General features: G+C 35.0%; 2 protein-coding genes across 2 annotated transcripts in view; both read right to left on the bottom strand.

Moving 5' to 3' along the window:
* Positions 1-12598, bottom strand: part of LOC117213407 — a 28299-nt gene extending 15701 nt beyond the window's left edge. Inside the window, exons 1-5 of the mRNA XM_033458758.1 lie at positions 11991-12598; positions 9032-9593; positions 7037-7583; positions 6000-6321; positions 5686-5929 (exon numbers count right to left, since the gene is read on the bottom strand). Of these exons, the coding sequence (XP_033314649.1) occupies positions 5686-5929; positions 6000-6321; positions 7037-7583; positions 9032-9593; positions 11991-11998 (1683 nt within the window). The 5' untranslated portion in view covers positions 11999-12598. The remainder of the gene's footprint in view (positions 1-5685; positions 5930-5999; positions 6322-7036; positions 7584-9031; positions 9594-11990) is intronic.
* A 110-nt stretch (positions 12599-12708) lies between these two features.
* LOC117212486 lies at positions 12709-13951 on the bottom strand. Its single transcript, XM_033457380.1, has 4 exons — positions 13661-13951; positions 13427-13568; positions 13223-13344; positions 12709-13143 (listed from the first exon to the last, which is right to left on the bottom strand). Exons 1-4 carry the CDS (start codon positions 13949-13951, stop codon positions 12709-12711), a joined length of 990 nt encoding a protein of 329 aa, XP_033313271.1.
* Positions 13952-13997: the final 46 nt, after the last annotated feature.

Here is a 13997-nt window from a genome sequence, read left to right as displayed (position 1 = left end):
ACATCCTCTCGTTACCGTCCTCTTGCGTAATGAGCCAGTATTCGATTCGCTGATTGACGTAATAATGTGTTTGTCTAGCTCCTCGACACCGCAAATATCTGTCTATCTCGCTTCGAATGGAAAAGACTTGATTTCTCGAATTCTCGGCACGTGTGATCATAGATGATACTTGAAATCACTTGAGACACTGATGCACGAGGATTTCGAGAAACGAACGGATACAAAGGAATTCGATCAATTGATCAACATTCTAGAATTCGTAAGATGAACTGGGATAGAGATCCATCAAATTTTCTTCCGCTTCAACGTTGATCTTTAATAGTAAAGAAAACCGAAGATACGAAAGCTAAATTACAAATGATAATTTGACTTGATTAAAAGACATTTTGCATACTACGATAAAAACACAGAAACAGCTAAATCAAGAATATAGGATGTGATCTCTCTGATCCGAGCTCTTTGACTTTCCCGATGTTGTCCATAATATTAATCATTCGCTTGATTGTTTTGTTACGCTTTTTTGTGTGCTTAGAAACCGATTGCACGATGTTGAACTATTATAATATTGGTTTCTGCCAAACTACGTCATTTGATGGCCATAAAACTTCCTTGCGAATTATACTTTAAAATATTAGACAAACTGTCATCTCCTCGTTCGTCGAATAAGATGAATAATCGCTAAACCTCCAAATAAAAATTTAAATGCCACATACGAAAGTAAAAAAAGGAAAATAGAAATAGAAGATAAGTATTATCGCGTGCCTTGATATGGAAACGTCGCAATTGGCGACTCTCCTATCAAACCAACTGATGATAATTCGATCGAACAAACGATTAAGGTTTGTCTGGTGATTTCTAATCTAACATAAAGATGGATAAGGAACAGTGTAGAACAGCTGTTCAATAAATATCCACTCACGTCGACGAACGGATAACTATCAAAGAGAAAACTATTCAAAACCGTGAGTTACCATTAAAGGAATTCGATGGCCATTTGATACATGCAAAATGACATTCCATTTGAACGCACTAGTTTAGATCTGTACGAATCTTCTATTATCCAAATGACGATGAGTTTCTTTGTTGATATCTTCATAATGATAAGGACAACAAATTACTTGATTTTGTCGCTGTTATCATTTTCTAAGAGGCAATATTTGGAGTTTGTTGTTGTCAACAAGGATCACGTGCGTTCCTATTTCTGGGAAAGGAAAATATAATGAGAAAAGATCGTTCATGGTTTGGGTTTGGATAGATAGAGATATAATGATTCTTACATGAATTTCACAACTTTTACGATATCTTCCATTTATACCAATAATGCCACTCTTCTCTTTTTCTTGTAGAACACATTTCTGTATGAAGAATAAAAAGTCAAAAGAAGAGTAATTGTTTAGGTACATTTGTGAAATTCCAAGGGGAATTCTTCAAGTAAAGGGAAATTCCAGCAATAAAAAAGCTTTGCTTGAACAAAAGAAAATGAAAATCAAACCAGGAGATGCTCAATGTCTGTAGGTATTAAAACCAAATTATAAAAATCAAATTTCAAATGTAGAAAATCTATAATTGGTATAGTAAGTTATTAATCAAGAAAGGAAGATGTAACAAAAAGGAGGAAAGAAATGAAATTGATCTTCGACAAACAGTGAGTTACCGATCAAAGCAGATGAATGAATTCGAAAAAAAGAAGAGAAGAGAAATGAAAAAAGGATCGAGACAGGTGAGTTGTGAGCGTATATGATTTACTTTCCCTCGTGGAAAGGTCAAGCTACGGTTTCGCGACCGGAGGCAGGACGAACTATCGCCTTTTTCGGGTCAGCTCGCGAGAAGCAGTGAATGTTTCGAAAGCGACAGGCGGCTGCAGAATTTACAAGCGCTCGCGATATTATTTTCAGTCACGGCTACCGAGATGTTTTATTCATAACGCGTTTGACACAGTCTCTGCGCCCGCGCGGATTTTTTTTTTTAATCGAACGGATCTCTCGTGGCCGTCTTCCCTATCTTCGATACATTTCTGATATCCACGTCGATAAAACGACAGTCTGATAACGTTCTCATCGGTGATTATTCAGGAGATTTGACAACTGGCTCCATTAATCAATAATATAGGATTCCAATGAGATTCCGGAGGATTCTGCAAGGAATTAAAAGTGCGAAATTTAAAAACTATTGTCTAATAGCTTGGAAATGAAGTAATTTCGAAGGATATAGAAATAAGCTTTTGTGGAAATTTACAGATAAAAATAATATTCGCTAGACTCAGTTTAGACATTTTTGAAGTCCTAGTTAGTTGTTTCTTTAAAAAATCTTCTTGAAGAAGAGATGGCTCGAGGGATTTCTCAGACATTGAATTATTAATTATAGCCAGCTTGACCGTATCATAGACATCTGAAATAAGAACCAAGACTTAAAATAAACATTGGCCTTTATCTGTTCCTATCTCCTTCTGGATCAATTCATGGATTTACATGACTGGACAATATTCGTCTATTCCGTAACAGTTAAATATCACTGAATTCTTCTACTCGTTTTTCTGGGTCACCTTCCTTCACGTAGAAAGTGTGACAGATACAGGTGCCGCATTAGAATTAGACTCGGTACTCAATAAATATACAATTCCTATATTTTACAAAAACATTCAACAAATTTTAGTATATCTTTCAATTATATATGGTCGAAGATACTTTTCTGAATTTCACACGATATAAATCATACAAATTGTAAAAGGCTTTTCGCAAATACCTTGTGACAATCGTGATCGATATTCCTAGGAAGAATTTCCTTAAAGCTGATGTTTATCTCATCTGCAGGATTGACTCTCAGCGAATGTACAGAATATTTTCCACACTTCACGTTTCCACAACGTCGAAAGAGTTTCCTCGCGTGTGAAAATATACGAATACAACTATTGCCGCACAGAATTTTCATTGTAAACAAGAAATACGCTGGTTCGCATAACTGGTTCCGTAGCTCGTAAATAAGAAACTGACTGTGTGCTTGACATCGATTGCAAGACTGTGAACACGTTGCATGGTTTTATCGCGTGGCAATTTTTCGATAATTTTTTTGATTCGCCAAACACCTTCTGAGAACTAGATTCTTATCAGATGACAAGAGATCGCGGTGTCTAGCGCGAACAATATAAACTACTAAGCTTTGTTGAGTGACAACTGAATGAAAAACCTATACAAATAAACCTTTATCTTTGTTGTTTCTTTTTCCTGAGAACCACTTGTCTTAAAAACAATCGTCCTGCTCTGGAGTAAAAGATAACACAACGAGTAATTGGACAACTTTGTTGTTCCCCGCTTCTAAACGTACAACTTGTAAAGAAAAGTTCTCGTTACATAAACGAAGAACGATTTTAGTAGCTGTCAGAAATTGGAGATTGTAATTAAAGAGGTTTATGTCTACAAAATACATTCTTACAGAAAAGAGTCTCTAGGGTCTCAACAATCCAATAAAGTTCTCAAAAACGATGAATAGCGCAGACAGAAAATGATCTTCGTCTCCCACCCGTACAAGTATACTGTACCATGTGGCGCGTTAAAAATATCCAAAATGCCTGCTACTTGATTTCATCAGGCTCACATATACACACGCGATATCTTAGGTTTATTTAAACTCCTCCTGCTTGAAACGCATCCTCTCCTATGTACTCATCGAAACAATAAACTGCTGCTTCACTTTCACTGGAATTCTATTTTTCCTGCTTCTCTTGTGTCACTTTGCGACTTCAGAAACTCGCTGGACGCTTCTTTCTGTAATTACAAACTTTTCAGAAAATAGAACGAAGGCAAAGCAATATTTATGAGCCATTAGCGACGACGACTCTGTTTCGAATCTCGTGGATGAAATCGCGCGCCTCACACTCTGACAATGATAATCAGTATAGCAAGTATACCGCGGCTGACACTGGCCGATAGAACCCTTGGAAACCGACGCTACCGACTGACTAACCGCTATCACTGATTCCAACTGAGCTGACTGACTGTCTGATCCCTGTTACCGCGGCCAGTCGAATGCTGGCTGCCTGGAGAGATATCTTGCACTTTTACAGCTGAATGCACGCCAGCACAGAATAGAACGATATTTAAAAGTAAAAGTTCCGTGCCGGTTCTTTGAACACCTTCGGGATGCGTTGTCTTCTTTGTGATTCTCGACGATGAAGATCTTGTGAAGGAAATTGAAGATGCGTTTAGTGGAAAATAAAATTACTGAGGAGATCGCAGGTGTAACATGAGAGTTTAGAAGAAATATCTTCGAAGAACTGTATGATTGTTTAGAAAGTTTGATTTAAATCGGGAGTGTAGATTTATGTAATAAACAGATCCAGTTTCTTGTCTAAACGATGAATCTTCCACGTGCTCGAGGAAAGGTGTTTATGAACCGTGGTGTTTATGAACCGTGGTGTTTATGAACCGTGGTGTTTATGAACCGTGGATTTTTACATCAATGTTGATGTTTTTAGAACATCGTTTTTTTTAAATACCAGTTGAATCATGAAAAACATCTCGGTAGAACATCTACGAATGTTCTTGGATTGATCCAGTAACTTTGTCCAATATGAATTCTTCGAGATAGATTTAGTAAAGTATTTAATTACATTGAATACCTTGCAGATAATTTTACTTTCCTAGAAATCGTAAGAATTTTATATGCCTACAATTTTATAAACAGGGAATGAGGAAAATAGTGACTATAAGAGTTACGTTCCATTCGACTGTGTCTTGGCATAGAGCGAACATCGATTGCACCTACGCAAAGAATGCACAAAGCGAGCGTACACGTGCATAACACGGTTTGTAAACACGATGATCCGTATGTTGAATGAGTAGGTAGATAAAGATAAGTATGCACATTTGTACGTACAAAGGAAAGGCATGCATAACAGATTTCAAGAGAAAAGAACGCGTAAAAGAACGTTTCTCCGGCTGCCACATTCTTGCGTCCTTCGTCGACAGGAATAACAATTTGTAATCATCGAAGATGCCACGCTTTACTTATCTTCGAAAATATATCGATTTCCTAAAAGTATTTCAAATTCTTTATCTTTCTTACGGCAGAACAATCAATCCTCTCAACAAAGTTCAAAAAAAGGAAGAAAAAGGAGACAAATGCAGATTAAAAACAGGAGAATGAAATATTGTTGAAGAGATATAAACAAATGGAAAAAGTTGATGTCTGTGCAGGCACATTGTCAGTTCATTAAAGTTTCCTACATACTGAGACGAATTCCATTCCTCTCGACGAATGAATAGTCCGTTTGTTCGCAAACTGGAGCACAAGAAGCATGGCGTTGCGTAAGATAAATTACGTGTTTGTTCACAGAAACGACAATGTATTGGTAGTGATGATGTGTCGCGCAAAACATAGTCTTTTTCCTTCGGTCTAACATTGAAATATTTATACACCTGGAATGGAAGTATGTCAAAATGACGAAGATAGAACAATGGTTTTCCATAAATTCTATTTATTGATTTTTCGCTTTTTCTCTTCTGCAATTTATATTTTTCGCAAAACAGCTCCAACTATTGGTATATAACGTACAACCTTCTTTAAAAATCAGTTATGGCGTAGAAACAAATTTAAAATCGGGCATCATTTTGTTTCTTGAAGTAGTACAATATTGTGTGTTTATCAGAACATTAAGATGAAAAATAATTTTTAAATACTAGCACTCACCTTGGAGGACTTGATCGGTTGTAATTCAGCGACGTCAGATTCGTCTCCACTAAGGCTAGATGTAGTGGAACAGTCTGAGATTTTTCGTGCTGGTGGAATGTTCAATAAGCCAACTTTTATATCTTCTTGCAACTCTGAAGAGTTCCGTGGCATGTACTGCGTAAACTGCGTGTTGAGCTTGGAATAGTAGGAGTCAGTGGAATCCAGGCAAGAATTTCTTCTATTTCCAGTCTCATTGAGGTTTCTAAACAGAATATTCATTAGTAAAGCATCGATTATGTTAAAGAAGAATGAAGAATTTAAGAAATAAATACCTTACAGCAACAGCATTTATAGAGTCAAGACACAAACAGCAAGAGTCCGAATGTCGTCTACTACGGCAGACTTGTAGGAACTGAGTATCTAAAGATTCACGTATTTCATCACAATCCAAGCAAGAGCAGCTGCTTGCTTGGCTAGGAGTGCCACTAATCCCTTCATATTTTTCAAGATCAAGATCATTCCTCTCTAGTTTTTCATCTAAATAAGAATAATCAGAGTAATCACTAACAACTACGCTGGGTGTTCTCCAATATCTAGGTCTTCCCTCATTATGCTCAGTCTCGCTTCCCTCCACCATATTTGTACTATCCCATCCTGCAAAAAATGTTTCATAATTACATTAATTTTTGAAAACAATTCCCCATCCTATCTTACAAAAAATTATTTATCAAAAAATAAACTAAATTTCATTTGTAAAATATTCAGAATTCTAGCTTTATATTAAATACTTCAATTTCTTCAAATTTCATATAATGGAATCTAGAAAATCTAGATGGAAGAAAAGATAGTCATGAAAAAAATATCAAATAAATTCTTGGAATTCCTTTTCATAATCACAATATGAATTCTATATGATTCAATCGTGTGAATTGGCTAAAAAGAAGTTATAAATAAACTGTTGCAAATGTTAACACAATGTTGAAGTTTAATGGATTAATAGAATTCAATAACATAAACTGACTAAAAACAAAAAATGACAAATGAAATATTACAAATGTTAACACAGTTTTACTCCTCAATAAGTTAAATTAAATTAACATAACAATCAATCATAACATCATAGATTTATCGCCAATTTTCAAAAGGCAGAACTTTCAAAAAATGTTAACTATACCGCCATTAGGAGAGAAACATAACGGGTCAACAGAACAGAACGAATAACACGTAAGACGATGCGAGAAAAAAGAAGGAAAGGAACGATGATGTCATTGACACAGCACGCGTGGTCAGGATCGTGTTTTCAACTGATTCTCCCCTCTCCATTGTCTTCGTGAGAGAGCAACTGGTGGCATGATTCCATCCCCCTCACCTTTTATTTGGTCCTCGTCGCTGAGCACCGCACTATCGGAGCTGCAGCATCTAGTAACCCGTAGTTTGTGTCGTTTCTGTTGGTGAGTAGTCAGAGATGTGTCCTCGTCACTGGCTGCGGCCGAATCGAGGCTCCAGCATCGGGCCATCGATCCTCTTCTTCGATCCGTGTCCGTTTCAATACCTTCGTCGCTCTGTGGACTCTTGCTCAGGGATCTAACAACTGGCATTCTCACCGTGTCGAACTCGTCATAGGTTTCGTTCTCTTCTATAGGGTCGACGATACCCTCCAGGGCGTTCTGTTGCTTCTTTGACTTCATCGTGACCCCCTTGTTCTTCTCACCGAGCACTCGTTCCAAGCTTTGAACCAAGTCGCATACCGACGAGCCGGCGTCACTCTCGGCGACGTACTGATTCTCCACGATGCCTACGCGTCGTTTTCGCGACGTCTGTACCGCGTTCGAGGACGATAAATCCACGTTCTGCTTCGAAGATCGACGCTCCACTTCCGATTTCTCACCGCTGAGGAAATTATTCTTCGAACATCCCTAACAAAGTAAATAAATATATACATATACGTATATATTATGTATGTGTATGTACATAATTGATATATCGGAATATTCCTAGAAAAGCCACGTTTAATAAAACACAATATATTATATATCTATTGATTCGTTTTAATGCGCGCGTAGATTATGGAAACAAAATTATTTTGCGGAAAGTTGTTATCAAGAATATAAATTAGATTTATTTTAATTTAATTTAAATTTAAGATATTTTGATATTTCATTGGCTCTACAATGATTATTACGAACGACTACTATGATTATGTTGGTAAAATTTGGAACCAATCTGAAAATGTAAAAAATTAGTTAACAAAGTAACTCGAGTGTATACAATACGAAGATTATTACGGCGAAATAATTTTGGTTTCTATGATTTACTTCTTTAAACGAATCAATTGATATATAAGTTGTCTCAGGAATCATATATGAAAAACACATCGAAAATATAGAGTAACATTTGTTCATACCGCGCTTCGTCTTTAATAAAATTAAATTTGAAAAGTTATTTAGTATATGCGAATTTGGCGAATTACCGAATGAACATGAGGAAACAGGATCGACAAGAAATGATTGTACATGCGAAAATAAGTGAAAAATGTAGAATAAAGCTGTTATGTTTAAGATCTCATTTCCAAGAAGATAGTGTTTGAACGTGTTTAGTTAAGGATTAGCCTGAGACACTGCGTTCTTGATAAACTTTCAAATTTTGTTTTCTCGAGAACTGAGCGTCCTGTAGATAAATTTTATTCTACATTTTCGATTAATTTTCACACCTAGAATAACCTCCTGCCGCTTATTTAGTTCTGTTCAGCTCGAAATTAATTAAATTCAAGTATAATGACAAATTTTCAAACTCAATTTACTCCAAAACGAACTATCATATGAACTATATGTTCGAGTTACTTATTCATCTCCTTGCCGATTGTGCCATGAATACTGGGACACCCTGTATAATATACAGGACGGTCCGTAATTCATGGTATAAATTGGGTCAGTGGGATTCTATAGCTTAAAATCAAAAATAATAAAATTAAAATTGCAAATCAAATTTGAAAATTTCCCTTAACACAAATACCGTCTTAATTCTTGACTAACACTTTCCAATTCTACTTTCTCCAAGAAGAAGCATTAAATGACAAAATTTTACTGTATATTTTCATTTTTATTTGCGTATGCAGAATAACCTTCTGTCATTTGTTTATTCCTGTCTAGCCGGAAATTGGTCAACTTCACATATACCAAACAAACTTTTAATTTCAATTTTCTCGAAAACAAAGCCGTCAAAACAATTTCCTTATCCTTGATTTTCATTTTATTTTGCACCATAGAATCTACCTGACGCCATTTGTACCATGAATTACGGGCCACCCTATATGTATATGTTGTATGTATTTGGTGAAACGTGGCTTTGCTATATAGGAATATACCTTGTTCTTCGCTTCGATGTAGTCTCGTCCTCGTAGCAGCTGTTTTAATTGTGTCGCTTCAGGAGTTAAGGAAGATTGAACCTCACATCGACTACTTCGCCGAGGATACGTGCATTGTCTCAAAGGCTCTCGGTTGCTTGATGTTCGATTTGAAATACAGGAGACGCATCGCGCACTGATTCTAAACCAATCGCGGCCACGGCGCCGACGATAGTAGAGGTCGCCATGTTCGTTTCCGTGAACCACGTGAGAGATAGATGGGAAACGTAGCTTGATCAACTGACCCGGTTTGAATAATCGGCTGCAATTCGATTTAAAAGAACTCCTGTTATGATCTTCCGAATTGTCTTTCTTTTCATTCTTCCTTTCACTTTTTTTTCCATTTTTAAGTAGATCATTATGAATTGAGAAGATTTGATCTTCGTCGATGTTCGATATGTAGGTTAAGTTCATGATCTTCGGAAAATTCACCCTTTTCTTTGGTGGATGATTTATCAAATTGCTCCCGATGCTGCTTCGCAATCGGCCTGCGATGACGACATCGTTCGACGAGATCGCCTGACTAGAACATGAATGAGAGAACATATGATTCGAAATTGGAATGCAGGGAAATTCATGGAACGATCTGAATTCTTATGATGACCTAGACTGCACATATTCATGCAATTTCATATTTTTATGAGCTTAATCAAAGGATTGGAATTTAAGTAGATACACAATATCACAAATCACAATAAGTGCTCTACATTGAATATATTTTTGCATATTATATGTGTTCTATAGATCTTTTGAATTTTAAATTTCCTAAAAACGCATAAACATCCACAATTTAAATGGTGAGTGTTTGTAAAGTATGATAATTCAATCGTTAAAGATAATAACACATTAAAGCCCAATATTGCGGTAATATTTTATTCGTAATTTTTTTTTTTTTGTAATCAATTTACCTCGTCGTCTTTTATTTTTTAACGTTCTAGTTATGAAATATTTCTATTTCTATTCCTATTTCAATTCATATTTCTATTCCTGATTCTGTGTCTTCCACTTAAATTTGTTATGAAACTGATCCTTAATGGATTAACGGAAAAACAATCTCATAAATTCATGAAAGAATTCAATAGATTTTCAAATATGAAAGATGGCATTTGAATTATTTATTCAATGGGTATCATTTCATCCTACACGTCGGCGTCCATGAAGAAATATCACTATAAACCACCTTTATGACAGTATATTACAAACGACATAAATTTTTGTTATACTAACACTGTCACTACAAGCTCTTATCTAATCTTGGAATTATAGTTACACATAGTGCTATTCCCCATATGGGACGGTAACTGTGATTCTATTTTGATATACTATGTACATATACATATTATGAGAAATACAGAGCCACAAAAGAGTGACGATATTATAAGTACATGTGTATTACTATTTGTATACTTGTATGGAAAACAGTTATGTATATATTACATGTATTATATAGAACATCTTGAAATTTGAAATTAATCTGAAAATGTATTTATTGCAAGCAAACATTTAATAAAAAAATTGTCTTAAACTATATAACAAGTATTAAAGACAATCTTGTTGAATGTCATCGTTTATTAATACATAATCGACTGTTTAAATAATTTTGTAATCTAGAACAGATACAATATATACATACAAGTTTTCTATGATGAATGTTCAAATATCAAAATAAATTCGAAATTTTCCAAAAAAGGGCCAAAACATCAATGATATATTTGTTTCTATGTGAAAGTGATTTTTTGCAAAACGAAGAATTGCTGAAAAAGATGAGTCAAGGATCGTATATCCGGGTCGAAGAAATGCGGAGGGAAAGATGCGTGGAAGGTATGCCAGGGTTGCTTCTTGCTTCTCCGATTGACGTCATAAGTGCGTCATTGGAAGCAAAGAAACAAGAAAGTGCGATTGAATGATCGCGGTTGCAGCAACCGTCGCGCGTACCGCTCGGTATCGTTTGATTCTTTCTCTTTCTCGACAAACGGTCCATTATCTCGTCAGTTCAAGTGCCCCTTGGCCACTTGAGCCTATCTGTGCTGCGACCGTTTCGTTCGACTCTCTTGTTCATTGTGCGAAATAACCGTGCACACTGCAACGAGCGTAATATAATGTACATTTTTCCTCTTTTCTATTGTCTCTGTCTTGTTTTTTTAATATCGCCCACGCGTTGTTTTCTATCGGTCGGGAGTGCCCGCTAATTACACACAGGCGGCAGTATGTCCAGGGGAAGATAAGATTACGACACAGGATCCTCGGTATTATTTTTTTTTCTCCATCAGAGGAAACGAGATGTAAAATACGTAAACATAATTACAAGGTCTGGAAAAATATCAAGTTTAAGAGTATCGAGTAATATTTTCCCAGTTTGTTTTTCTTAATTCATGTTCATCGATTTGACATTGTATTAGGACGGATGGTGTTTAATAAATAGAGAGATAGAGAATATATTTGTAAACATCGTTTTCGATGTATGTCATTACTGAAAGAAGGGGATGTCGTTTTAATAATTTTTGTTTGATTTTCATATTTTATTGGGACAAAGGAAAAGTCGATGATGTAGGAAGAAATTGCATAATTTCTATTTAGGAAGTCGAAGATGACACGACTGATGGAAGGTTATAGCCAAGCCTACTAGCCGGGCTCATATTTGTGACGAAATCAGGTCAGTGTCGGTCCAAGGCTAATGACTCGTACGTCCTAAATAGGTAATAACATATATCATGTGCCCGCATTAATTTCCAGATGAATAATGTTTAGGAAACAATTTGAGGAATTTACTATTGAATCGAAAATGTTTTACTCTAACAATGGAGTGGCAATAAGAATTATTAGAAAATATTCATGCAAAATGCATATTGTTACAAACATGCGTAGAATAGAGAGAGATATTTATCATTCTAAATTTTTTATTTCACTGTACAATTCTTACCTGTCCATATTGATGTCGTGTTCTGCATTTTATTCCAGATTGGTAATATAAAATAATTTTATAAACAATTATTATAAAAAATTTGTAAATGCAACAAAGAGTTTTTTTTACAAGAAAACAAAAAAGGAAATTTATTGTATTTAATTTTGGACACGTTTACGTCACGAAACAACCTAACTTTTAAACTAAAGTCTGAAAAATTTGACCAAACATTCTTTATGTTCATTGTTGCTCGCTATCCACGGATAATAATTTCTGATTGTAATAATTGAGAAAAGCCATGTATGCAATGATTGTACGTCAATCGTAGCTGATGGCCGACTGAACTCGAGATTTGAACTTGACCATACCGCGGAGACCACCTATACTCGAGTTCCTGTGTAAAAGGAGGGGATTCATTGCATTGAAATCAATCTCCTAGAAGGGAAGCTTTCCACCTACAATTGACGCAAGAGTTATTGTCGCGATTGCATCTATATCGTAAATCGTTAACTTTCGTACGATTCCTAAACGATTTATTTTCCTTCCTCTAATCTCGCAAAAAACGAAAAGATTATGAAATTTACGATTAACAAATTCAACTTTTATTAACTCTTTATGCAAAACAAATTAAGAAATTAAACAAACTTCTTTTTAATAGATTGCGAAATCAGATTATGTATCATGCTTTATATAAATTTTCAGTCATTATTTTTCGATTTTAATAGTTTCCTTAAATTTAGATGACTTCATAGAATTTAATATCTGCATATTCAGTAGGGTCCAAAAATAATGATGCAAATATGTAAGGATCTGATATAGTCTTCTCTCGTTCATAAGGCTTTACCCATTTATTTACTTCTTTAATTTTTAGATTTTTAAAAGTAGTTTCAATGGATGGTTTGGTAACTAGAATTGTTCCACTTTGGATAGTGGCTTTTAAAAAAGTCCAAATGTCTCTATGTACTGAGTGTGAAACATAAAATTCAAATGGGTTGTGTATAATGATGATATTACTCTTCTGAATGATTTCAGGACATTCCTCAATCCTCCTGTTCACAATCTCAATACGATCATTCATTTTGTATTTATTTACTATGTCATTTTGGAGTAAGCAAAGTTCTTTGTTCATTTCAACACCAATAATCTTCTTGGCAGATGTGAATGTATATGCCTGAAGGACAGATTTTTAAATAATAACATACATCTTTTAATTATTGAACTGTTATTTAGAAAAGAAGAAAAATCATTACTCCATATAAAACAGCACCCAATCGAGACCCTATGTCAAGTACAACTTTTTCACTTAAACTTGGTAAAACACTGTGAAATATATACAATATAGCAGCCACTGATAAGGAGTGTGAAATGATATCTAAGAACAAATACATTTTGTTTTCATAAAATATGATTTAAGGAAATCACATAATCCAAGAAAAATGTTGAGTGTTTCTTACTATATTGTTTCATATTGCTGGACCCACAGTCAGCACAATACAAAGTATTCAGCTCCCCACTTTCTATAAGTTCATCTACTTCTTTTTCATCATAAAGAAATGCATCAACATGTTTTGTTGAACAAGGATCACAGTCTGAGTTCTGCAGAGTTATAAAACTTATGATATCTTTCTTTTGTAACATATAGGTTGAAAAATTAATATATAGTTTTACTTATTTAGAAAATAGCAGACCTGCCCAATCGTTGGTGATACAATTTCCTCTGATGGAAATATTCCACTTGTTGGTACTTTATTTCTGATATTGAGGACAATATCTTTTATAGTGTTTAACTTTTCTTCCTGTGAACTACGTTTGTTGTGACAATCACCTGCCATGCCATATGCATTCTTTGAAAGAGATTCTATCTTTACATTCTGTGGTTTCCAATTATCAGCAATGAACGATAAAAATGTTTGTTTACCAATTTCGTTTAAAGAACACATGATAGATGTGAACATTTCTATAGCACTTTCTACAGTCATACTAACATTCGTATCCATTATATAGGTTCGTTCAATTTTTCAATAA

This window comes from Bombus bifarius, unplaced genomic scaffold (assembly GCF_011952205.1).
Source record: "Bombus bifarius isolate JDL3187 unplaced genomic scaffold, Bbif_JDL3187 scf7180000007970, whole genome shotgun sequence".
In the NCBI taxonomy this organism is placed as follows: Eukaryota; Metazoa; Arthropoda; class Insecta; order Hymenoptera; family Apidae; genus Bombus; species Bombus bifarius.
Note: the sequence above shows the minus strand (reverse complement) of the source record. Positions and strands in the feature narration are given on the sequence as shown.

Excerpts from the sequence above, each read along its gene's own strand:
- LOC117212486 (XM_033457380.1), bottom strand. The coding sequence starts at position 13,951 with ATGACTGTAGAAAGTGCTATAGAAATGTTCACATCTATCATGTGTTCT. Across the intron at positions 13,569-13,660 it reads TATCACCAACGATTGGGCAG|AACTCAGACTGTGATCCTTG; the intron begins GTCTGCTATTTT and ends ATAACTCTGCAG. Across the intron at positions 13,144-13,222 it reads TGGGTGCTGTTTTATATGGA|GCATATACATTCACATCTGC; the intron begins GTAATGATTTTT and ends TCTGTCCTTCAG.